The sequence below is a fragment of the Anopheles maculipalpis genome, chromosome 2RL (assembly GCF_943734695.1).
Source record: "Anopheles maculipalpis chromosome 2RL, idAnoMacuDA_375_x, whole genome shotgun sequence".
Taxonomy (NCBI): domain Eukaryota; kingdom Metazoa; phylum Arthropoda; class Insecta; order Diptera; family Culicidae; genus Anopheles; species Anopheles maculipalpis.
The window spans coordinates 85354163-85381952 of record NC_064871.1 but is presented as its reverse complement, the minus strand read 5'-3'; the positions used below and the strand labels follow the sequence as shown (position 1 = coordinate 85381952).

Below are 27790 nucleotides of genomic sequence, written 5' to 3'. Positions count from 1 at the left end.
GCCTCCCCAAAAAAAAGCACCGGATGCTGGGTGGGAAGGGTGCTGTGAATGGCAAGTGACTAACAACCGTGAGGATAAATATGACCAATAAACTACGGCAACCGGTCAATTGTGGGAAAGTAGAGAGGGAAACACATACACACAAACGGACGTTAATTTTTCCTATTCAAGCATAACCTAGGTCCTGCCGATGAACCGACCCACCTAGCCCACTCTCCTGAGCCAACCCACCGGGCAGGTTGGCTGGTCAACGGTGAGCAGTTTTTCATTTTCAACAACCCGCTAAATGCTGCTTTTGAAATGGATACATCTCTCTTCAGTGCCGGATAAGTCCCCGGGAACTGACCGAGGGAATTAGAACAATGTGTGTATGAGTTTCTGGCCGCATTTTTAGCACACACCCAGACACAGACGTCGAGTTATAAAATTTATTACCATCATCGTCGTCGTCGTCGTTTGGGGTTTTTGCTGCTGCTACAACGATAAAACGCTTGCCAACGAACGTGGCAACCTAGGAGAGAAGTAGGAAAAGCTCTTAAAAGCTTCCACTTTGTTTTTTAGCCTCGGTTGCTATGTTTTTCGGTTTACTTCGGTCGATTGTAAAATGAATCCATCCACCCGGGGAGAAGGCAAAGCCGTTTTGGCTTCAAAAGTCAACCGTCCTTCAGCAACATTTCTTCCCAACGAACGCGTTATCGGTTTAATGGTTACAGTTATTAACACTTTCATAGTAAACGGAAAAAAAGCGCACACTTTAAACCGAGCACGATTATATGAAAAGCGAGGTGGTTTACAAGATCATCTCATCGCACTCAAGCATAAAACACTGAACAAACTAACTACTTCGCACGCTAGTCTAGCTCGTAAAGTACAACAAAAAAAAAAACAGGAAAACGGAAAAAGGTAATTTCTTTCGCTCACAAACGACCATGCAAAATAAAAAGAAGGCAATTTTCCTTTTATACATAAAATTTGCATCCAATTTTCACTCGCGCTAAAGCACAATTTATTATTGAGCTTCCTGTTATTTTATAAACACATGACTATGATATTCACGACGGATGCATGCATGTGTTTGGGTTTGGAGTTTTTTTGTGAAAAAAAGAAAAAAAAACCCGTTTTGAAAACACATCACACAATGCCTCCGGTTGTAATTAATTTCGGGGGGAGGGTGGGAGAATAAACGCTACTAAATTTCCCATTTAAACGTTTTCCTATTTCCTTGCCTATGTACGTACATATTTCAGCGGTTTCAGTCTAATAAAACGATATATTTAAAGGGTAAGTCTTTTCCGTTTCGTTTTCTGGGGTTTTAATTGCCGAAAATATTTTCACTAAGCACGATTCGATGAAAATATTGTTTTCTTTTTGTTATTTTCTTTACGAAATTAACAAAACATGAAAAACTATTCATTAGCGAATTTACACGAATCACTTTACACTCAAAATTTTAGAAAAAAAAACAATCTTCTGTTCACATTACTTTTTTTGTAAATATATTTTTATCTTTGCAAATCCTTATCTGGGTCTTTTCGGGGGTATCGTGTTGACTTATGTACGAATGTTTTATTTTTATATACTACAATCCTTTTTATTCACACATCCTGGAGCACACTGGCGAACATGTTAGCAAGAAAATACAGACCGATGGCAACAGTGCTGGAGTTTATTCTGCTTTGAAAACATTATCTACTTTGCTCGCTTGTTTGATTGTTAGACAGAAGTTTTTTTAACAACTAACCCTCGAGGAAACGTATGCCACACGTAATGCATTCATGAGTTACGAGTTCTGCGTTCCTCACAAAAACTCCACAACAATTTGTGCATATCGGTCGGTACACGTATTGCTTCATCACTACAACTTCTTGTGCTTTATCTAGGTTCTAATGCTTCCCTCCTGCAAGTGAGAAGAAAGTAAAGTGAGCGTCCTTATGCAGGCCAAACCAGGAGTTTAGTTTTGTTTTTCCACGTGACGAAAAAAGCAAATCAAACGGATCGTTAAGCTGTCAAACTGTTTCTATACTGAGCTGCATCTGTCAACGGAACACTACAAATGTCACTACGTCACTTGCGTCTACTAAGTGCAACCAGTTCTGTTAGATGGCGTTGATACTATGCAGGAAGTGATAATAAATCTCCGCTTATCTACTTTCGTTCTTGGCAAAAACAAAACAAATTCTCCTCTATTCATTCCTCTTCACACTTGTCAGCCCTTTCTTCCTGTCCGCCAGGGGAAACATTTCCCGCTACTATCTAAGAAGGTACTATCTAATAAATTAATCGTTAATAACACAGTCAGTGATTTGTAATCATCGAGTTTGTTTTTACCGCTGTTCCTGTCTAAATTTCGCTATCGCTTTCGTTTCTATTATGCTGGCGTGTAGTTATATCATGGTGGCTAACCGTCGCCGATCATCGCTTCTTCAACTACGCCCTCCCGCCATTCGTTCGTGCTCTAGCGTGTAATGGCACACGTCCGCCAGCTTCTTCTGCGGCAGCCGTATCGTGGTGATGGGGATGCCGTGTTGCGCCGGCAACTCCACCACCATACTGCTAACACCGTGCGTGGACGAGGTGGTAGAAATGGTGGAAATTTGACTCTTGTATGGCGGTGGTGGTGGCATCGGTTGTTCGGATGTTCCACCCTGACGGCCGGTGCTGGTGGTTGGTTCGGGCAGGCTAGCCTGCTCCTGCACGGACAGGGGACGTACGAAGTTGTACCGGATCTCTTCGAGTTTGGCTGGATTTGGGCCGGATGTAGCTGTGCCGAGGAGGTCTTGCGATTCGAACAGCTTCATCACCGTCGGTCGATGTACTTTGACTGGTTCGTAGTATTTCATTTGCTTTTGCTTTAGCTGCTCGATTGCATCCTGATAGCTGGGAAGGCCGGACACGATCGTGTAGCTGGGCAGCGACTCGGCATCGTACGGTGGTGGCGTTTCAATGTCCATAGAGGATAGCGTTTGTGAGCGGGCGGTCAAAACTGTAACGAAAGAAGGAAGATTTGTAAGGTTAGTGTCAGAATTGAAAGCATAAAAATAGGACAAAGTGTTCTCCTCCTAATCGATATACGGGACCCATCCTACCGGGTTGGACATTAAGTTACGACTTCCCAGGAACCCAAGTTCGTCGATAAATTTTCGTCCAAGGGTTCACACTTTGATTAGATTCGCTCCTTCCCGAACACCTCCGGGCCCGACGAAATAAAATCGATCTTTTCTTTCGGTTGAGTGCCAATATTAAGTTCCAACCGTCACCATCGGTAGACGACGCTGCTGGACGTAGGCTACCGTTTCGTAGCACGGTCAGCACTTTTCACATTCAAACACCGGGCACGGGCAACGACGGGCAGTCGTGCTCGCCCATTTAATCCAATGTAATGTGCGCCACATATGGCGCAAGAAGACGTTGCGTGTGTCTTCCTTCGGTTTTCTTCATTCGGTTCCAGAGAATGGCTTTGCAAGTGTTGCATTTGTTCCCGAGAGGGCTCGATTTCTTGAAGGCATCGGCTACCCTTAGTACAAAACTCCCAAACCCCTGGGTGTCGTATTTCGTTTCGTTCGCGAACGAGGCTATACAATAGGCACCGGGATCGATTTTTGGTGCTTCCGAGAAAGCATCAATCATTCCGGTTGCCCATTTTGAGTAGCAAAACTAGTACCTTCTACCATGCACCAGAAGGAGAGCGAATGAAGGAGAGTATTGTGGCCACCAAACCAAGTTCCTTACGGTTCGGTTCCCTTCCCTATACGTACATGTGCATTTCCAGTACACTGAAACTTTTTTTTGCGTTCCTCCAGCAAGACGTGCCAAGGGATATGCCAATATACGGGGAAAATAAAGATGCGCTATCCGGTTGGCTCCGGAGCGCCACACCATATACAAGACATTTAGGCAATTCTTGCCATCCCGAATAGCCCAACCCAACAGGGAAAACGTATCGTTCGTCATTTTTCATTTGCCAAAGCAGCATGCCCCAACAAGAAGGGGAGATGAAAAAACGAAACATCGGAAGAGAACAAAAGGAAGATTCTATGGCTACGGGGAATGCAATTTTCGGCGAAGGAAGTTTAGCACAAAAGAAACGCCGACTTCACCTCCACAAATGGCGCCTAGTGTTCCGCTTTTTTACGGGTTTGCCGGTCCGTCACATTGTTCGGATCAGGTTTCCGAACTTGGGGAGAGGGTGAGGATGAAATCTCAACCCGATAAAGAAACACCCCAACTCGCATAGTGGATCCAATGAAGCGACGGGTTTAATGTGTCCTTCCGGTAGCAGTAGCTTACTTTAATGGCACTTTATTGGAACTACAGGCAGGTTCGACAGTGGCCGAGGGATTTCCTTTTGTTGTGTGTATGTGTGTGTTTGCGTGCTTAGAATCTTAGCACCCCAGAAACTGTGGAAGGATAAATAAAAGGATATTAATAGGAAAGAATTCATCTCACACTATTGTCCCTCCAAACAAAAAACAGGGATCTTGGGTAGGTTCTTCGAAGAGCTTTGCGTGACTCGGTTTGTTGTTACCACGATGAAGAAATAGTATTTGAAGATTTTTTTCTTGTTTTCCCCCAAATTGCGTCAAATGTCTGGCTACTTCGATCGATGCGTCGTCGTCTACGGTTAAATGGGTGCGAGAAACCAAAATGTGGAAATCAATTTCTTTCTCCATCAACTTCACAAACGGTTGCTACGATTCAGATCCTTAGCAACACATCCGAAGAGAAAGAATAGTTTTGGGGAGAGGCGTTGAATAAATAAATATCCAAGGACACGACGATTCAATGTCTTGGCCAAAGGGCGATGAATGATTCTATTAAAATTAAATTGCACAATGGGACCAATTAGAAGCCTCTCTTCGCAAAGCAAACCCATCAAGAACAGTGACAGCAGCTCCAGAAAGTTAGCACGAAACAAACAAACAAAAAAAAACTCTTCAAGATCCTCTGTAATCGATCATAGAAATATCCTTCGATCAGTCATCTCAATTCCACCGCGCTTTCTGTCACTGTTTTCTCTGCTCTTTGTCTTTTTTTTTTTTTTGGGTAACAAGCTTGCATATAAAGTGATCCATTAATATTCAATCGAGTTTCGCGTCGCTACGTCGGTACGGCAACGAGCAGAGCGGAGGTCGCCTCCTACACAGTCCACATCACGACACGCGAACGGACTTTGCGGACGATCCGACACACCCGGAGGCCGGGAGGCCTTCTCGGAAACAGCCTCCTCACTGTCGGCCACGGTTTGGTTGGCCAGCAAAAAGGCGGAAAAAAACAACATCGGAAAAACCGATTCGTTATCGATGAAAATGACCGTGTGTACCGGGGCACAATGGTCGGGTTTTGGTCCATAATTTGAAAGTTTGATGACGTGACAGTTTAACCGGCCCACGACGGGCACGACGAGGGTTTACACGATTTTTTTACGAGTTCCTCGTTCCCTCTCCTTCTCTGTCCGTCACGCACACCCTCTTTGTTCCTAAATGTTTGGTTGTGATTTGATCCTTTTTTCTCGCTGTTTCTTTTTTTCCAATGCAAGGAGACAGGTTTGTAAGGTTGGCTGGTTTTTCGGTACGCTCGGCAGGGGTCCTCTCTTTAGTGGCATTTTCCAAAAACAGAACACATGCGGTACACAGATCATTACGCACGTTTTCTCGTCCTTTATCGTCTTCTGCATCAATGTTGTCTTTCTGGGACGAAACTCTACCATAACATCTCTACATACGGACGTGATTATGTGATCAAAATCCCCCGATGCCCGGGGTTGAAAGGATAACGATTAGCATTAGCCGTTTATTTTTGAGGTTGATGCGTGTTCCCTCTTCTTACAAAAAGACAAGACAGAACAGGTACAACAACATCTTCAGGTTTCACACTATAAAAACAAATCTGGGAGAAGAAGAAAAGAAAAACATGTACAGATTGGGACAGGTTTATAAAACGCCCGCTTCAAATCTTATACCCATCCGAGGACATCCCAGGGGAATTCTTCGTATTATATATTTTTGATGGTCTCCTTTTTGGTTGGAAAAGTTCTGATTCGACGCACTTGCTCTTGAGATTACATTTCTCTCTATGGTTAGGTTATCGACCTAACACATCCGAAAACACCTTTCTTCAAAAGGCCCCCAAATACAAAAAAAAAAGGATGCTACCATCAAACGATGGTGACCAAATCAAAACCGAATAGAAACTCCATTAGATAAGTTTCTCTGGAGATGCTGCAGGTGGTGGATGGAGTTGAGGAATAACACGAATATGACAAGTGTCCTTTTTTATTTTCCAACTGTCATCATAAAAAGGCCTTCGGGGAAAAAGGGTGTTTGGGGTGCAGGTTGTTAACACAAACAAAAAGCAAAAACCAAGCAGGCCAGTTTCTTCCAAATCAAGTAACCGGAAAAATCACCTTGGTGAAGCATCGCAATGGCTGTTTTTGATATAAACCGACACACAAACAGCCTTGTTGGTGGTTTTTGTTCTATTTGTTCATTTTGTGCTAGTTTTGGGGAAGGCATAACCAAGCACTTTCGAAGAATTTATTTTACTCCTCCAATCAGATGTTATAGAGCAACTTTTGCCTGATGCGTTTCTATGCAACTTCCACATGCATTGCATCTTTAGAAGGGAGGTTCAACGACTTCCGTTTCCGCCGACGACCTGTCAAGTGGACGACTCTAGACGGTAGACGACTCTTCAGCAATTTGGGAAGAAATCAAGGCTTTTACGGTAGCATTCTTCTACCGGAGCCTAACACTTGATCACTGAGACGTGAAATTATGCAATCAATAGACTCCCGGTAGTTACGTTCTAGTTGAGGTATGCATAAAGCGTCACACACACGCACACTTTGAAATTTGCCTCACCCAGACGGCTAAAACGCAGGACACAATGGCAACGTATAATTACAGGATGTTGTCTACGGGAAAACCCTAGCAACCGAAGATTGGGTGTGTTGGCGTATCGAAAACTTCAAACCCCAAGGATCGTTTCCTTCGTGTCGCCCAACCCTCGCCCCCTCGAGTTCGTACGAGTCAAGACAAGCTTCCGGATGGTTTGCTGTCTGGCATGCGAAATTCTTGTACGTTTCGGTTCACTGAGCATTCGTCTACGTCATCCGGCAGCAAGGGGAGTTTTCTCTCCTCTCCCCCATTCGTTGCAGGTGGTATTGCTCGAATTTCCAATTTTAAAGACTACCCAAGCGAAATGGAAGCAGCTTCGTGCTCTGGTATCTTGCTGTTGGTGCACGGTTGTACGTAGAATTCGTAGGGACGTCGTGCGTTCGCCAAGACACCAGAGCACCCAAAAACCGTCTACGCAATCCATCTTCCTTCGCACAACCCAGCACGGAATTGGCGGAGAGTCTTGCTTATCCGGCAACATCATTTACTTTCGGCTCATAATCCTCGGCCTCGAAACATCGACCAACCCCGTCTCGTGTCCTATGGATGTAACATTTCAAATGCGCTTTATTCCTCTCCCCGGCGAAATTTTCCATTAGGAATGGAAAATAGTTTCACATATCTCACACTCCCGCGGACGTCGACGCTGCAGGAGACCCGTCGAAGGGGAAAGGGACACGCAGCGAGTCTGATCTGAAACAGCCTTGGCAATATTTATCGTCCCTCGACATCTCTAATCCACATCGAATCGCGAAAAGTTCGATCGTATAAAAAGGGACAGGGACACCTCGCTCTCTCTCCCCACGCAACTGCTTCGTTTTCCCACCTACCTTGGAAAACACCATGGAAGCCACTAAAATGGAAAACAACACCCCGATGGAGATGGATATGTATCATTTCGAGCCATCCACGTTACCGTGGCAAATTCCGAGGAAAAAAACAACCTGGCGATATGGAAGAAATCCCATCCCAAGGACCCTCCGCCCCAAACGAACGGAGGATGACACAATGAATGGTTTGACAGACGCATACTCACATACGCACACGCGTATATGTGTGTGAAAACGTTTTTTTGTGTGTGTCTACTACAATTCCTCAACAAGCAGGCGGTGCGTGTGTGGCAGAATCTTTGGTGAATGGATTTTGATGCCCCGATACCCGGGGAATGATGATTCCCCGAGGCAATATTTATTTCCTTTCTTTTATTTTGTTCTTGCTCCCACTTTGCGTCCCTTTGTCGTTTGGGATAAATTTCAATGCCCAGCTACAGAGACGCACAAAGTAAGGAACAATGGCAGTATATACACCGGCTGCCATCTTGTGCAATCATTCTCGCCTACTTTGATCGAAAATGTAAGTTTTCTAACGAATGGTTTTCTTCGCTTCTCTCTATTGCTATTTCGTAATCGAACTTTTTGGAGGGAAAATTTCGTGCAAACAAATTCGGGGTGGTTTCCTCGTTTGGGTTTTTCCAATTTTTATTTTATTTTTATTTTTGGTGCCTTTTCAACCTCGAACTCGCCTGACGAGCTACCTTTGAATCGAAATGCTGCATGACTATTTGCACGAGTGAAATGAATTTCTATCGAAGTGCATTTTTTAGCCTCGAGCTGGCTGAAGAATTGCTGAAATTGCAGTACGAGAATGTAAATAGCATCATGCTGCAACTTTTTTTCTTCTATCCCTTTCTTCATTTCTTTGCTCGTCGCTGCCATCGACGTTTGCGACGAGAGGAAAATACGTTTGATTACGGGATAAGGGTGTTTGGAGGCAGATTGGAATGGCTGATTGGGTATGATGGGTGAAGATTAATGGATGTCTATTGCGCACAAACATCGATCCTGACGGTGATGGGTGCTTTACTGAAGGTTACAGCGAATTTGGCAATCTAGCACGACCAGGACCTGGAGATCTTGCAATGTGTGTTTGGAGAATTCATTTTATACATTTAGATTGCTCCCTCCCTTGGCTAGGAATTCCTTCTGGGCCGAAGTTTCCCAGGGAAGCTTGAATGATTCATCAACGTAATAGAACTTCCCCGACCGGCTAGGGAAAGGATTATGCTATACTTCCTGCATCAAATTGAAACACAATAATAGTAAAACAAACACCTTTACTCTCCCCCAGAAGTTCCGGATATGTTATGGGCGGAAAATGAGCAAGTTTCGTAGAATTCGTGGTGTGCCGTAAACCTTGCCGTGTGCGCTCACACGCAGTACACGCACTAATGGATTGTTTTGACTTCATTGATTTGCATATCACATCCGGCCATGTTTGTTGGCAACAGTACACGGCCACACGCCACTTGGCAGAACTGTTTAACTGAAGTCCATAGTTTCGCACCCAGAGGGACAGTGGATAGACAAATGGGCCATTTCTCCATTGTACAACAGCGGCGTCGGGAGCTACTTGACGTCCCTTGGCTTGCCCTTTTCGGTTGGTTAATGCATCTAATCTAAATCGTCTCCACGGTTGGGTGCGTTTAATTTCCTTTTACATTTGCATGACCATCCTGACGGTCACGGGGGTTCGAGACTTCCGTGACGCTTGCGCTTAATCCGGGTGGCTCGATTATCACACTGTCCACCTTCCCCCCTCTGCCCATCAACATCCACGTGCGTCCGGAGTGGTGATTTTGGCAGGATTTCTCTACTCCTTTTGGCACTTAATACCAAAAGAGCTGAGAAGGAAATGAACCCATTTTCTAAAAACACTTATTAGTTTTCTCTACCCAGGAGACCTTTACCTCGGTCCGTGGTAGGACCTCGTCACTAACTACCGCTTGCTTCTAGCTACACCTTTAAGACTCATTACAAAACCGTAACGAGTGAAGACCCTACTTCCACAAAAAAGGGAGCTTGGAATTAATTGAATTTTTAAAGGCCCAAACCGGAAAACTGTTCCGTCGATCACACACACGTCATTGAGGTGTGTGCTCGAAAGAAAAAAAAAAAGCGGAGACAAATCAGCAAGGAAAATAGGGAGAAAAAAGCACACAACCTCCGGAAGCCGTAAATAGCTCGCTTAAAAGAGCGTTGTGCCAGTAGAAAAACGGTTCAAAAAGGCTTCCGAAGTGTTTTTGCTTTTTGCTTTCCTCTTGCTTGCTCACACGTAACGAACTCACCGTCCTTCGGTGGTACTGACGTCACCGTACCATCTTATGATTGCGTCATTGTTGCAATAACTTTTCAATTTGATTTACCAGCCAACGGAACTGCCAGCATTAAGAAAGAAAAAAGAAAACGCAAACACATGCGGTGTAAACGGTGAAAAGCAGCTGTTTCCTGATTTTATTTCCCTTGAAATTTACAGCGATACATGGCGGTGGTTCCCCCTAGTAAAAATTGATACACTTCGGGGTTCTTGGGTTCCGATACAGCGTGGCAATCGAATGGTTTATAAGTTTTTAAACAAATACATACATTCCCTATGCCCACTGCCAACTGGGAAGGATAGTTTATGATTGAGCCATCCGTTTGTTGCTAATGATTTATAATTGTTTTTGTTTCTTTTCTAGGTAGGGAGTGGAAAAGGATTTGTTGGAATGATTTTATGAGGGTTTATAAATATGTTAAAGAATATTTAAACGAAAGTTTCTTTTTTGAAATTAAAATAAATATTTGGGGCAATCAATTAATTACGTAACGCTGAAATCGGGATTTTATATTAACCGGTCCCACACTATCGTAACAAAACGTAACGCTGGAAAGGACCTCCAATATTAAAAAATTAAAAAATTTAACTTAAATTTGTTTTTTTGGATGGAGAGTTTTTTTAATAAGTTTACTTAATTTAGAATAGAATTCATTATTATGGAACAAATTACAATTTTGGAGCAATCGCAATAAATAAATCAAGCGTGTCCCGAATTTTAGTTGCTTATTACTTTCTGAAACGTTATACGAAGTGAACCATCCTCTCACCCTTGTGCATAATATTGTAACGCTAGAGGAGCCCTTTCTCCCTTACAACGTTACGTAACTTATGGACGACTCCTTAAATAAATGTGTGTCTATTTAAAAACAAGGATAATAAATATAGCATAAAAATCAATAGTTACAACTCACAGTACACTGCCTGCGTCCCTTCGCATCAAATGACACAATTTCGAGCATCATAAGAATATTATTGAATTTTGGTTGAAAGAACGCATAATATGCTATGCATGAGTTTTACCTCAAAAATTTCAATTTATCCTTTTGAAGCCTTGGAATAAATTTAAGCTTTCCGTGAAGAAAAAGTAAGTACCATTGTGAGAGAAAATAATAAACAAATAAATAACCAAGAATAAATAATAGCATGAGAAAAGCTTTACGAAAGACGATCAGTAAAAGCATTTTCAGAAACAGACGCATTGGTAAAAAAAATGCACAAAAACAATAAATACTTTTTTTGCACTCCGAATAATAAAGTGTAATAAATAAAACATGCCATGCGCTTTAATTAAATCCCACCTCAGTATGGTTTCCATTTCATCAGTTAATTGCAATTAAAGAAAGCCATCTCAATCGTCGCTTTACAACCAAGCGCAATCGAAAGCACGCTTATTGTCCGTTTTACCCAATAACTCTGCGGTGCAAAAATACTTTTGCGCTGTAGGAAATTTTATGGTACGGTATGATCGACGAGTGACATTAAACGGGATATTGTTCCCCGGTCCCAAAGGAGGTTTCCCCTTTTTTTTATTGCTTCGGTGCAGGTAATTTGATCACTTTTTCTAAAAACGGAACACAACCAACTAAGGAGGACTAATATCGGATACTCACGTCTAGCTTTCACCTTTTGGAAAAGGTCCTCATTCCTAGGAGCGAAGGTGTTTGCCCGGTTCAAGCTTACGCTCGAACGGAAGTGCCTCTGACTCACGCCTGCACGAAGGAGTGCATAAATAAATTTTCTCACCCTTCCCATACCAAGACAGGCAACAACGAACGAACGCAAGTGAGAGCGCGCGGTGAGTAATTAACCGGAAGAGTTGTAGTTCCGGTAGGATGGCAATTGTGCCGTCGGTTTCGCACACCAACGAACCAGGAAAATGTGGAAAGGCTCCGGCGTGGGTGATTCCCGTCCCAACGATGATGATGTACGTGATGATGAAAAATAAAACAAAGATCCCACACGGCTGCTTGAGATTGAGGGTGAGCTGCTGCTTAAGAGCAAACGAATGGGATATGGGCCCAGGGTTTCAGGTCCTTGGCTGCTTGTATACCGTTACCGCACTCGTGTAAATCTGCACCGGCTCCGGCTCGGTCACGTAAGATGTTTCCTTATTGTCGTACAAGTTTTCACTCCTTCCTCCTTTATTCGATCGTTATTTATCCTTGAAAATCTACCCAAACCGAGCGATCCTGCACTCATGATTGCACAAGCGAGGGCAAAAACGCAATCTAGATTGGTGTGCTTTGTGTGCGCTATTGTTAAATATTCTTCTATTCTTCACCCGAGCGGGGGAAAATGCGCCCCCTTTCGACTAGAGCCCAGTTCGCAACCTGCCAGGGAACCCAATGGAATCTCCCTTTCAACACGGGCAGATTTCTAGATCCAACACCGAAATCCCTACATTAGAAATAGATAATGAGTAATTTAGATTCGCAGTTCCCATTTTTCCAGCAGGACGAATTCAGCCTGATGGGGGGAGATGGCACCCGTACCTTGCTGCTGCTGCTAGTCACAGTTGGCTATAATTTAATTTCGTACAATAAATTTTCCTTCTCCTTTCTGTGGTTCGCGTGTTGAAAATTGCGGAAAATACAATTTTCGTCGAAATCGAAATCCACCGGCAGGACGAGCCGTGCCCGGGTAGTGGTTGTTAGATTAGGTTCGGATTAATTTTTGCACCATTCATTGAAATTAAAAACGGAAAAACTACGCCACGTTCCGGCGACCACTTTGTGCGACTTCGTAGGCGTACGCAGAGGAGGTAAATAAATTACATCCTTAGGATTATGACACGCTTCCGATTATTTCCCTGACGTATGTTCGTGCATGTGCAGAGTTCCTTCCAGACTTCCAGAGACGGAAGGAAATGGTAATAGAAAGCGAGGGGGAAACACCAGAAATGGGGGAAAAAACTGAGTACCAAAATCAAGCCATAGATGAGACGAGGAGCAAAAAATTATGCTGCGAGGGCAGGTTTTTAATTTGAACACATATTGACCACAGTACGTTATAAAAAAAAATCAAATACTAAATTGAAGTATGTAATTAAATGAATTTAATTTTAAGGGTGTTTTAAATGTTAATTATCTTCAGAACAAGTTAGAAAAAAACTTCAAAATGTGTTGCCGAAAAAATATTTGTTCAATAAATCAAGCGGTTCCATCTTCAGCGTGGTAAATTTAAATAAAGTCACAAAACAAATTCTCCTACATTTAGAACTCAAGCTCTGATCAAAATCATAAAACCATAACTCATGCTTGTGGTGATGCTGGATGGATCAGATTTCTATGGACAAAACCTTGGTCAAACCAATTGAAGTTAACCTATTGCTTAGCCAAGGGACTAAGGTAACCCTTCATCAATATTCGACGAAGATATTCTGTTTGAAGCTTGCAGAAGCATTATTAGTTCTCTAGAAGTGTGGCTATATCGTTGAATGGTGCCTCTAACGCTCAAAATTAGAAAGTTAGCGATTCATCATATCCTACCCTCATTGACTTATAGAAGAGGTGTCACCTTACGGCGTATGAAAGTACCACTCCAATACTAAAATAACAAACCTCACACTCAATATAAGCAACCTGTTGCACTTGTTTTGTCCCGCACTGTAAGTACAACCCCGTAAAAAGCCCGTGATACAACCTAACTCAACAAATAATTCCGTCACGGAAAACCACAAACCATCAAGAACGAAAAGGAAACCCCCGAAATAGCTTCAAATATTTAGCCCTCCCACAGGGTAAGTTTTGCCAAAAAAAAAAAGAAACTCAAACCGAAGAAGAACTGAAAGAGTGAAAGAGAATGAAAAAGTTGGTGAAACAAGAAAAAAATTAAAATGTTAAAAGAAAACACTCCCCAACGCACCACACTTCTGCTCCACAAAACAACTCATCTTGTATTTAATTTTGTGCAGAGTTGCCACCACATTTTGCTTCGAACGCTCCGTCGTACTTCATTTTGCATCTTCAGCCCCGGCCAAACCTAGCCATCAGTGTCCAGCGGGGTTTCAGTGGCCAAAAAGTTTCTTTGTTGCTGATTGCGCTGTCGCGCAATGGTCGGTAGCGGGCAGCATTTTTCTTTATGAAGTTGCCATAAAATTTCACTGCTGATGATCGTCGTCCATTATGTAGCGATATTTATAGCACATCACCACACCGGGAAGCAAATCGGATACGGGAAGAGTAGCATTGTCCACGCGGGCTTTTTGTTTTTACACCACAGCGTGCAGACATTGGGAGGAAGTTTGGGGAAAAGTTTCCCGATTGCTATAGACGTCGCCTGTAAATATCCCAACTGAGACATAGCGTATGGAGGAGTCGAGGAGGTGTTTCGGGGACGTTTGTGTGTAGACAAAAGGACGTCTTGCTCCCGCGATTCCTGTGTGTGTGTGCCCTAACCTACCGTAAAACTTTTCCCGAACTTGGTGTGGAAGTTGTTGTTCTACTACTACCACCACTATCTACTAGTAAGCTGCAGACTAAAGAGATGACGTAAAAACGGTGAGATTACTCAACGGCTACAATTTCGTTTAAGATTTGTACCATAAGCATTGCCCGGGTAGCTTAAGGTATTGCCGCGAATTGTACCCCTTCGGAATATGGCGAACTTCAAAAAGAACTTCTCAAAAGCTTGTCCCTTTTGTTGGTTTGCGACACACACAACTTCTTGGCTGTATGGAATTAAATAAATTTCATTCGACTTTAGACTTCCATTCTCCCTCGCAGTTTTTTGTGTCTTCCTGAGAGTTGGCAATATGCCCGTTGAAGGAGCCAAAACCTTGAGGAAGACTAGGCGCAAGCTTTGTACTACCATTTTTCCCACCACCTTTATTAGTGCAGAACAAAGCGGGGTGAAGCCTTATTTATTCGCGCGGTTACCATAAGTTACGCACCGGAGAGGGATAACACGTTTTTGCAGACTGTCTCTGTTCGCACACAACAGGTTTGAGCTGTACAGCTTCCGGAGCGAGTAGGGGCCACATCTAAAAACTCTTCAACTCCACCAGCTCGCAAGAATCCCTCCGGGATTAGAGGCCGGGGATGAGGTTTTTGTTTTTCACGCCAACGCACAACCCCAACGTCAACAATGTTTTTCGGCGCGAAAAGTGACAGCACTAGGTAACATTTGTCCTATGGTTGGGTTTGTTTCGGAAAATGCTATCGGGGGAGGCACATTCGGGCAAGGGGATGGACTTTTTCCCCCGCACAGTAAAAAGGAAAATAGGAAAAAAGGGCAAAATTAAAGAGGGGATGAAAATAATTTTCCAAAGATGTCGAAGAACCGCTCGCCTTGACCGTGGTACTAGACAATAAGCAAACGCAAACGGGGGCAAGCTGAGGAAGTGGCCTGGTGGTCATGAATATTTATGCAGAAAACCCCAGAAGGGAGGATCCGTACGGAGGATCCGGTCGTAATGAGTTGACTGTCAGTATTTTCGTTTTTAATTTCACGGGACCTGGAATTCATTTATCATCCCATCAACTAGAAATCCCAAACGCGGCCAAGTGAGGGAATCAGATGAAGCAGGGGGGAGTCCGATTTCCTGCCACACTATCGAAAAATGTACTTCCTCCGCTAGAGCGGAACCAGGAACTGGAGCGAGTTCCATTAATGGATATTATCGAGCTATATCCGGATGTACCACTTGCTCCAGCGAGCGCCCGCGCACACCAACCCTCCCGGAAGGTATGACGAATATTTATCCTTTCTCCCGTCTTCAAAATCTTCAAACCCCTTTTCAGTTTTGTTACATCCGATACAACCGGCGATAACAAACCGTTTCGAGCACCATAATAATAAGTGGCTGCCTCGAGTCACGCCGCTTTCTGTGCCTGGCCTGGCTTGACCTAACCTTCGGTCCTTCGGTCCTGCCACACTGATGATCCTCGCGAGATGCTCAACAAGAGGGGGTTATTTTTTGTTGTTGTCTTGCACGCGAATCGTGGGATGGTGGTCTGTTAGTCTTGGGACTTTTGCTTGGAAACTTGGGCGTTTTTATTCCATCCGGCAGTGGGTCCCGACCGACAACATCCCCCATTTAACATTGCTCCGTTGTTTGTTGCCCGATCCTTCTCCTTCTGATGAATAATAATACACTACCACACGCACAAACGTAAACACAGAGAGCAAAGTGTCCCTTTTTTGGTAGCTACTTTGAACCTGCTACTTTCTGCTGCTTGACATTCATGTCACATCAAGTGTAATAAATAATTTTCCTTACAAGCTGCCCCACACTCTCTCTTTCCATCTCCTTCTTTACCTCTGCCAACCTAACCCGGGAACCATTTTCCATCTTCCGTTTAATTTTCCTTCGTCAGCCAATATCGTTATTATGGGCTAATCTGGCAAGAACAAGCAGGGGCTGTGCTATGAGGCTGGGGCAGGAGGGCAAGGCAACAAGAGAAGGAAGGAATCAGTGTTGAACGTGGACGCGTGTTTCGGTGCTGGTCACGTTTGCTGCTTTTTATGATGGATTTAATTTTTATTTTAATTTAATCTGTCTACGCGTTCATCCTTTTCCCTCGGCGGGAACACGTACCAACGCGTGAGGGTGGAATGATGTAAGGCAATATCAGTGGAGACCATCAGTTGCGTTGGGTTTTTTTTTGTTTTTTGGGTGGAGCTCCTACTTTAAGTCCTATCCCTTCTATAATCACCGTTGTGTGGCTTAAATTGACTCCAATAGACTTAAACAGCACACCAAACGGGCAGTGTTACCAAGCGAACAGGAAATAGCTCGCGAAGGTTCACGTTTCCGAGCGCTGAGCAACGTGAACTATCGCACTGATGACCAAGGTTACGCTTTCTCGGCACCTGTGTGCCACTGTGACTGGGTGCACTTAAGATGGATGGTGTTCAATTTCCAGCCCTAAGAGCCAAAAACGGGCAACACAATAGCCTTGGGAAAGGTCTTCTCTCCATACAGGGTCACCAAGTCGTCTAGGGGTAGTCGTCTAGCGGAAGATCGATAGAATCGACTGCTGCACAGTCCCGGAGGGAACCCGAAACCCCGTCCAGATTTAGATCGCCATCGTGTCTGACACAAAATGTCACCTCCACTGTTTACAAAACAATCCCAACGATAGGAGGCAAAACTTTCGCAGACGACTCTTCCAAGCAAGTCAAGTTAAATGGGATGGAAGACGATGGTTTTGCTTGTGAGCTGGGTGTGAGAAAATGGACACCATGCTCGGGTGTAGTGTAACTTGAGTAGGTGAGAAATTGCCGTGGCGCGACACCAGACTACTGTAAACAAAGCATCTTTCCGATACAGGGATGCTTGTACTCCCTAGACGAGTGGATAAGGTCGTTAGGAGGAAACCGAAACACTTCCATTGCTTCTTCCGCGTGGAAGAGGAAGATCTTTGACTACCGGCGAGACGAGAGATATTTTCCAAACTCGAAGAATTATGAATCTGGGATGATGCAAAGCTGTTTACATGATCCTCGATTCGAAACATCCTAAAACCGTACACAGAAACTTCAGCCCAAAACTCCCGATATTAAATGTGTAACTAAATCTTTCCGGGATGGTAGCTGTACATCTGATACCCGGGATAATTCCATCACCCATAGCCACCGCTTCCTGCTCAACGTAACTCACCGTGGCGTAAAATTTATTTCCAATCTGTAAATCTAATCTCCGCACGAACCTGCATTGTCCCATTGTACTCACATGTGGGGCATACAATTTACAGCATCATAATTTACTGACCCGCTCATAATTGTTCCAAACAAAGCCACTCCCGAACATCAACCCAAACAGGGGATCAGAACTTCAGTCCCCCCTCTCCGGAACCAGATCCCCAACAAAGTTAATTACAACTCGCAATTTGATGCAGCAAACTGCAGCTGACGCGGCGCTAAAGCAAGGACTCGGGACGCACCGAAAAACCGAACCACGGTACAAAACGGGTTATAACTGTCGGCAATAATTTAGAGTCATCATTATCTCCATCCACGCACGCACCAGCACCCGGGCGACCCATGAAGAGTTGGCCATTTGCCAGACGTGCCGGTACAAATGGGGTGAAATTCACCAATAAATCAAACATCAAAAAGCATCGGAAACCGGAAACACGTACCCCGGCTAAGTGACCGCACAATTCAACCGCAAACCGATCGGTTAGCGATGGCACAGATGGACCGGGAGAACAACAGCACAATGATGTTTGTAGCGGTGCAAGTTGGTTTGTAAGCTTGCATCACCGTGGTGTAGCTACCCATTTATCGCGGGAATCGGTGTACAACACGGTACGGTACGCGGCTTGTTGACTTCGGAAGACTAATGTGGCACGTAGACGTCGCCGTCGTCGTCGGCCGTGGACGTGGTTTTTGGGATAAATCCAAGCAACCGTAAACGATTACGATCGCTACCGATTGTTAGCCGTGAACCCTCCGGGTGCTTGTGTCCAAAAGCCAAACCGGTCCGTGTGGCTGGAGGGCGCAAAAGCTTCAACGATAGCAATCAAATTCCCATAAAGTTCAAATCTACATAATTTGATTGTGTTGACATATTTCTAATTATAAATCAATGGTCGGCTTCCTGACCGAATCTCGCTCGCGTGCGGGTACGGCCCGTGGGATATCTGGGACTTGTGTGGTTAATTTAGGGACCAACAACAAATACCCGCGGCGGTGAGTGCCCTTGGGAAAATTCCACTAATTTGGTTGATCGAATCAATTGATGAACTTCGGGGAACACATTTTGAACAACAGATTCTAGAAAGTAGCTGGTGATTTCAAGCTCCTTCTGTATGTCATTAACTTACGCTAGAAACTGCTATAAATATTGTGGGTCTAATCAGGAGGAAAAACGGTATATCAATGCTGTAGAATCTTGCTGTTAGGCCTTTTTCGACTTACTTGCAGTCTAGACTTGTTGAGACCACGTTGTTGGATAGGCAGTCCTCACTATAAAGCCTCTATATACACTCTAATAAGAGGAATGTTCAAAACTGTGCTGGAGAGAAACTTTTGTAGATGTTTAAATTGATCAAGTCGATATTTAATATACCGAAACAACATAATTATGATGGCGCTCTAGAGTCTCAAATGAGATACAAAACTTCGTTTGTCGGAGCAAATAAATAACACTACCTAGACGAGATTATTTCCAAGTTTCCCATGTCTCTTACACTCTAATAAAGCAAATATTCCCGTTGAGATAGCACGCGTGTTGCCATACTTCCCTGCCCATATGCAGAGATCCCGACAACATTTTGGAAGATCGCCCAAAACCGGTGAAATTAAAATACGTTACCCGATGGGGCGTAGAGCATCCGAGAGCATCAGCAGAGTTCTCACCAATGCTGGCTGTGGATCGAATTTCCTTTCTGCTTCACCGTACGTAAGCAAATTTTCGCGGCTTTTTACGAGTAACGGTCTGAGGGGGCCTTTAAAACTTTATCTTTCTTCACTTCGAACCCTCTTGTATACAGCGGTTGAACGAAAGCAGCACCCTGACATACGGGATATTAAATTGGTGCCTGAGTCATACAGCTACTACTGCCCAGCTTGGATGTCTAGAGCGAACCTACCGGACCGGTGTTTCTGGTGGCCGGATCCGTCCGATGAAGTGTGGTTGAAAAGAGGAGATTAATTAGTTTCCTTGAAGATTTTAATTGCATCAACCAACGAACCGAAGCGTCCTGATTGATGGCCACTGGAAAGCGTTCGGGCGTGTGCTTCGCAAAACCTTCGCATGCGTGTGTGTGTGTGTGTGTGTGTGTGCGTGTGTGCATCTCAAGGGAGGTACAAAGATGTCCAATCCCTCCACTAATCAATCGATCGGGTCCATGCATTATTCAAGAAACGCCTCATCGATTGCCTGTTGTGCATGTGTGACAAAACCTCATCATCGCACCTTCTTTTGGAAAATGTGTCGTCAGGGCAGCCTGCCTGCCTGCCTGCCTTACAGAGCAAAACCAAAAACTCTCCATAATGAGAATGAATCAACAGCATTTATCCCTCCTTCTTGAATGGCAATCGGTTTCACCCCTCAAGTGACACGACAACCATCGGTGAACACTTCCATTCGATTGTCCTTGGATAAGCTGGCTTTTTGTTTTCCAATTTATACACCAAGACACGAGGGGAAGAAAATCTTCAAATTCCCTTCGGTCCTTCAGCCTTTTCTCTTCTTGGGGTATGTTCGAACGATATTGGATATTGGAACCTATATTTTCCCATCCCGAACGCTTCTGTGCACGCACTCGGTAACGTTTGCTATTTCATGGGTCATAGAAATTACTTGCTGACACACAAACTCTACCAAACGTCCTTCTGTTCATAGGACGCACATGACTCTTGAGGCACACTTGGCAGCTTCTGTACGGGCCGAGTGTTTCAAGGGGGAAAAAGCAACAAAGTTTGTGATTGCTGTCTACAAACGGCAAGCCTGCAAACAAAACATAGAACCATCCGAAACGAGCCTCACACACTTCTCGGCTCGACTTTACAACGCAAGGATGGGAAATTTCCCTTCCTTAGCTTTCTTGGCCACTTCTTGCAGTCTTTCCTCATCTTCGGCTTGAAGATGGATGATCATAATTTTATTTTTATTACATTTCTTCCCAACCAACCATCAACCATGTCCCGGCCAAACTTCCCCATTCGAAGAATTTCCTACAAAAATAGCCAAAAGATGACGGTCACGGCCATCCGCCAACCAAGGGTTGGACAATTTAATGGACCAATTTTTGGACGAACGTACACCGAAAAACGCACCCAGTAAGCCGCCACAACAAATTGTATGACTCACATTTGCGTGCTCTTGCGAGCGTTCGCGAATCCTTAACGATGTACTACTACTGGAAGTCACAGATGGCGTACACACCACATCAAATGATTCCGGTTCATGAGTGTGGTTTGCCCGGGTTTAAAGGGATGATATTTTTCTCTTCACACCGTGCCAGATGGTGTTTTCTTGAAGATGGAGGTAAGTTCCACTTGGGTGTAGTCGGCATAGGGCATGGTGGTGATTTTTAATTAAGCTTAACACCACCAAGGATTAAGATTGGAATGTGTATTCCAAGAAATTGCTGCATAATTCGCGTCGGCGGAGGGTCGAAATGTGGTTTGCCTGTAAACGGATAAGTAGTATTTCTTTTGCAAAAGTGACATATCCATTTATGCTTCCTGATGGATTTAATCCGCTAAAACCATTAGCTATTCACGCATTAAAATACCGCAATAGATCCTGCTTTGCGGTGGTTTTGTGAGTGGTCAACAGGTGATTAGACCATTACACGGTGGATCAAATTCGTTTACTTTTGCGTCATGAAATTTGAAGATTGTTTTCTTGTAATATTTTCTTGAAGAATATATTTATTTTATAGTAAGTGTACGTTTTCTTTAAAATTTTTACTTATGAAATTTAAATAAGAAAAAAAGTTTCTCAATCTAATACTGTTTTCTATTACTTTAGTGTACAAAATAGGTAAAAAATCATATTTATCTCTTAGATAAAATTACTTCAACAGAAATACTCATATAAATTTAAACTTTAACATTGAAAGATTCGTTTTGGCACCTTTTTGGCGTTTTGGCAGTCCATCCAGGGTGGACTCCCGGGATACTCGCTATGCCCGGGATACTCCCAAAGAATAAGGAGGAAATGCCTCATAATTCATATAATTTAGTCATCATAAGCGACGTTGACAATACGACATTGTACAGGCATAATTGATTGTAAATAAAATAAATAAATAAGCCTAGTCAAAAGAATCAATCACACACGATTATGCTCCCTTCATGCGAGTCTCCCATTGTGCGCCGGAACCGTAAAGCTTTTGCCAGCAGACTTTCCTCTCCTTTACTGAGCTCGCAGCTGATGAGTAAATCATTCCAGACTCGGCTGCCAAGCACAGTAAGCGCATGTATAATTTATCGACAATCGCCAAGACGCGAAAAGCCTCCAATTCGTTCACCGCGACCGCGACCAAGTCAACCGTATCGGAAATCAATCGAACAAATGGACCGTACCATCTTCCGCTAAATCCTCTCAACCACTCAAGCGCACAAGCTAGATATTAGCCAAAGCGACCAATTGTCTTGCGGGGCAACAATTATCCCAATATACACAGCTGCTTACTGTGGGTCTTCTCAATTGCGACACCGTTACCGCTTAATCAAACACACCGTTGCTCCGGGAAGGACCCGATGCGAAAGATGCGTTTTATTTACGCGGGGTCGGGAAAACCACCGCAAAACCGTGTGGCCGGATAAGCGCGAGTTTGTGTGATAAATTATGATCGATAAGGTAGTGAGCCCCATATAGCCAGGGAGGGAGCAAATCGTTCGAAAGACCATATTTTAGAAGCCGCTTTAGTGGTTGGCAAACTTCTAAGCACCATCCCCGGGTATGCAAATACACTTTCTGTGGAGGGTCTGGTAGACCCGGTGGACGATAAATCATCGATAGGCATATCGGTTCTGGGTGAAAAATGGAGGAAGACACTCTCCCTCCCCAGGTTCAGCTTGTGTAAACGCACTGAAAGCGGTGGAAGTGTCTCTATTTCTTTTTTCCCAGGAAGCCCATCAGTATCAAGAACCGTATAGCACCGTCGTTCCGTGATGGATGGTGCTGTCGAGAGACCGTTATTAAAAAGCAATATGACAAATAAACGGTTCAGCTCGCTTGTTACAAACACACACCTGCCAGCGACCGTCGAGCGATTACTGTGAGCTCCGGATCTATCGAGTGGGCAAGTACTGAAGGACGACCAGGTTGAGTGGACTAACCACAAGCGTGATGCTATAATTAAAAATGGCTGCAGTAATTTATAGCAACAACGGAACAAAAAGTTGATGCACCGGTAAACTTTTACCCTCGCCACCAGGGTTAAGAGGTAAACAACCGACGGTACCTTACTGTTGTGTCGCCCTGATTAGCATACACACATCGATTTAAACCCATTACCCAGTGGGTGGATTGTGAGAGCATCCGGGGAGGGGTGGTTTTTTGATGAGATGTAAAGCTGTCAGCACAAATCTGTCCCCGTCCGGACGATGCTACTACTGTCACGGCTAGACTCTAATTCTACACGTGTACAACATCAACATCAACTTCTGGAATGGGAGAGTAGCAAACACGAGGTAAGCATCGAAGAGATAAGTCAACAGAGAATGTGTGTCTGATGTTCACCAAAAACCGAAAAGTTCGTTACAAAACCCGTTCGCGTGCCTCATTCAATATTCCAACTCCATCCATAGTGGGGAACTGCTCCGGGGGTAAAAGTGGTCTGTGGTTCGAACGGCCCAGGTGATAAGCTGCACGATTATGCAAGAACACGCCACGCTGTGGTTCGGTTAGGGGGCATCTGGCACTATTCAGCTCAGCTTATAGGTGGGGAAGGAACATATTCCATTATTTATCTTACGGCAGCAAACCTAAAAACTACCACCCTCGTTAGAAGTAGTTCAATTCTCGTTAAATCCCGCACAACTCAAGGCTGTTAGCCAGCTATTTTGGAGGGGGGCTATCCACAGAGATGAGAATAGTGTGTGTGTTTGTGTATAAGAGGAAGAGAAGTGTGTGGCATCAGGAAGAGAAGAAGGGAAAAAACACTTATGATTTGTAACGACGGCGACCCTTTTTTCAGCCTCCCAACCCTACAAAACTCGTGCCTTGCACCATTGCAACAGTTCGCGACAAAAGAATCCCATGCTCATTGCCACACTTCTCTAGCCATGGCATTAGATCTCCTAGTCTGACGTCGGCAAGTAGCGGGTGTTTCGGTGTGTTCTCGAGGACTTTTTTCTATCTAAATATTTATCCACCCTAAAACTGCATCGGAGGCCTCTACCTTAACTTCAAAGTTGAATATTCGGTTACAGAGTGCCAGACGCATGAACACGGTATAACCCACAAATACCGCAATTGCTTTAATAAGGAAAAAGGGCCCGGAAAACCTTGAAGTTGTAAAATATGGAAGCCAAATTACTTAGTCACAAATTGCTTCTGGTTTTTTCTTCGGCTTTTCGGCTTACTTTTATACGCTCACCGCGTCCGGGTGAGATCGGAGAGAAGAAAAAAAAACTGGCGACGACGGGCTCGCGCTCTGAAGGATCAACACCCAACCAAACATCTTGTTCCCCTTTGCAGCTTACCAGCCGCACACCCTCCAAGCAGTCCCATGAAAGGATATATGTTTAATTTCGTTAAAATGTTTCTCTTTTCACCGGGTGCCAAAGCAGCTTCGGAACCTTCTGTCATGTGTATTTTTTTTTTCGTCTTTCAAGAGTTACTTCCTTTTTTTTTTTTGTTCGGGACATCAGCGTCTGTGTCTTCGGGTAGGTATGTAAATTGCGTCCCTTGTTTTGCAGTGCCGTAACGTTAAGCAGATGTCATCAGGACGGTTACGGAAACAGATCACTTACGGTGGTAATAGAGTGTAGTGGTTCAGGTACTTGAGTCATCAGTGTTGAGCGTAGTTCGGCCCAGCAGACAGCAGCAACGGAAATACATCCCGAAATTGCGTCTTAGCTTTCGTCTTATCACCAACACCTTGCATGATTCATGCTTGTGGCAGGATTATCAAATCATGTTCGCAATCACCAAGGACCAACCAACAAAAAACCAAGGGCACACCAACTGACTTGGGGACATTCTAGAACACCGAAAAATAACAGCATAATATAACGCTTTGGTAGCTTCGAGAACCACTTTTCGCTTCGGCACAAATTATCACCCGCAGTAAAAGTTCCAAAAGGTCTACCAAGGTCGGGTTCTAGCTCGTGCCGGATTTCTTATCACGCGAGTGCCTCCGTGGCGGTGATTCGGCATCTTGCTGAAGTTCAAGGGATGGCTCGTACCAATCACCATTCTAGTCTGATTGTCGTGCTTCTGCACTACAGCAGTGCTAATCTCATTTTCCAATTTTTGTACCCCCGCCCTTATCATTCGACACCATGCATGTCGAATTGATGTCCTCGAACAGCGTGCTCGGGATGGATGGACTTAAACAACGAAAGTATTATGCTAAGAACGCGCATCTCTCTAGCTAGATCACTGTCTCTAGGTTGTAGAAAGGATCAAAGATCTTCAACTCTGTTCTGCCAGCTGCTACTCTCAGCTGTGCGTGCGTACGATGTAATCCAATTTCCTACGCCACTGTTGCTTCCAGAAACCGAACAGCAACAAAAACGAAGCTCAACTCAGTGCGTTCCGCAAAATATGATAAACTTTATGTGGTATCAGTACCGTTCCGGTAATGGGGCGCGGATATCCCCTAGAACCGCTAGAACAAGCGAGCAGCAGTAGCAGTAGCTGCAGTAAGTAAAGAACGCAACATGAAAATGGCCAAACTTTGTCCCATCGCTCCAAGGGCTTTTCGCAAACAGAAGCACATTGGCAAGTCTCGCATCATCTCTTCCACCTACACGGGTCGTGGGTTTTAGCGGTAATCAAATTAGAGTGGAAAACCCACCTCGGAAAAGAAAAGTCTGCACTGTCTGATATCCACCGTTACACGCCGACTCGATGAGGACACCGGAACGGAGAATACAACCGGCAAGAAACTGTCCTAATGTCTCTTGGCGGCGCGGTACTTCAAAACGCGTTAGCACCGAAATTCCAACCATCCGCCGTCCACCGCACGACAACGCACCAGGCTAGCAATCTTCATTTTTCGTCCGCTCTAGGAACATCCCTTTCTTTTGAATGGCTTTTTTTGTCTCTTCAATTTCCCAATGGGGACACGTGCTTGGGAGCAAGAGAAAGGGATATCTGGTGAGTTTATTAGTAGGTTGGAAGGAGGTGCCTCAAAACTCACCAGTTGCTCCAACAATGCCAAAGAATCCAACTTTAGAATAACCAGCGAGTCATGCAAATGGTACAAATTGTAGACGCGGTGTGCAGCTTTAAAACTGTCACCACAGAGCATCACACCGGCGCTCAATGAACGCTGGGGTTGGAGAAGGTAAGAAAGTCTGCATTCCAACAACACTCTCCCGGGGTGGTTGGGTGTCCAGGGGGAGGGGGTCCGAGGGTACACCAAACCAACCATTAACCTTTGCACCGCCGACAAGGGCTGGAAAAAGATCTTCTATTCCGATTAGGGTAGGGGGGTAGGCTCTTTACCTTGAGCGGATTTTCCACGTAGTCCACACACAACCACCAACACGTGCTACCTTTCGCGTGATAGGATTAGGTGTTGGAGCAGTATGCGAAGAAATTGTCTCCCCGTTCCGCACCATTCTGAGAATGAAAATTCAGTTTACGAAAACAAAAAATTCTTTTTTGCCCCACACCCGTGCCGGGTAAAATAAAATACAAACCAAAGGGCTTATACAAAAAAAGGGTACGCGCCCCCCGAAAATTCCCATGTGCCATGTGTGTGTGTGTGTGTGTGAAGAAAGCATTTCCGACCAGCAACATACGGGGAAAGACCCCATGGAAGCCTCATACCCGGATACGTTTTTTTTCCTCCTCCACAACACTCAGCGGTTTTTATGAGCGTGTGTGTGTGTGTACTGAGATTTTCCATTTTCCCGCTTTAGGTAGACAAATTTATGGCCCATCCATCGCTCGGACCGCAAAACCTCGTTTGGTTTCGGAATTTTGGTCGGATTTAAGTGGCTTGACGGGAACGGGGAAAAAAAAAACATCTTCCCCAAAAGGGTTTCATCTAACCATCTATCTCTTACGGAGTTCTTGGCCGGGGTCGACGACTGCTGAAAGAGGAAAGAATTTCTTTCCTAAAATCGGTAAATTGAGCAGATACTTAGATGGCGAAACGAGTAAATTAATGTGAGTGTATAAGTACACGGAATACATGACAGCGTTCAGACATAAAAGGACATCATGTGTACTTACACTACCACTTTGTATGTGCATTTTTGTAGCCCACCGTCCGAAGCTGTGGTTGTGTGTGTGGTTTGCAACGTATACTCACACTCACACACACACTGGTACGGGGGGAAACTCATTTGAATATTTCGGTTAAATGGTTCCGGAACCGTGCTGAACGCTTGAATTAATGAAGACAAACGTGTGTCGGTTCCGCGACCGCCCTGTGCGCCACCCCGATCGCGTTTGATGGTTTTCCAATTACGGTGGAAAGCGAGTGTCATTCAGCCATCAAATTCAGCCCAACTACGAGGGGTGAGTTATGTCACCCAACGGCAGGCCCCTTGTCGCGCGGTCAGCCTCCGCACGCCAGGTTTCAGGTGCTCTTTTTTAATTACACCGCCACTCGAATTGCTATCCATTCGACGGTGTAACCTAGATCTTTTTTTTTAATATCCTTTTTTTCCTCCCGTTTTGCTTCAAAAGCAGCACCTTTTTTCCCACCGGCCAGGCCATTCCACTGATGAGGATATTGAATTACAATAAATGGGGCAATGTAATGAAAGAGGGCTTATTTTTAAAAATTTCCATCCGTGGCACGGGGCTGGCTGCCGGAAGGCGGGACACAAATAATAGCAATCGTAATTGAATCACAGCTCACCAAACACATATCCGGTTTTTGGAATATCGATTGCAAAAGCTGAGGAGGTTTTTTTTTTAATTTTCACGGAAAAAGGCAGGATTAAAAGCTGTCGCTATGGAAGGCTAGCCAGCTTTTCATTCCACAGGTTGTGGAAGTACAATCAAAAACTGATTAGGGAACACGGGAGCCCTCGCTCGTTTGGTGAGCTTTATGGTTAGAATAAATGCTCCAGTTACGATGGGAAGCGCGATACAAATCGCAGAACTCGTTTAAAGAACGTCCAATAACGTTCTGGACATCGTG

The 27790-nt window shown here is 44.4% G+C and overlaps 1 protein-coding gene across 1 annotated transcript in view; it reads right to left on the bottom strand.

Annotated features, from left to right (window-relative positions):
* Positions 1-2364: 2364 nt before the first annotated feature.
* LOC126568327 (protein commissureless 2 homolog) overlaps positions 2365-27790 on the bottom strand; it is a 51469-nt gene continuing 26043 nt past the window's right edge. The window contains exon 2 of the mRNA XM_050224787.1: positions 2365-2983. Coding sequence (XP_050080744.1) covers positions 2424-2983 — 560 coding nt within the window. The 3' untranslated portion in view covers positions 2365-2423. The remainder of the gene's footprint in view (positions 2984-27790) is intronic.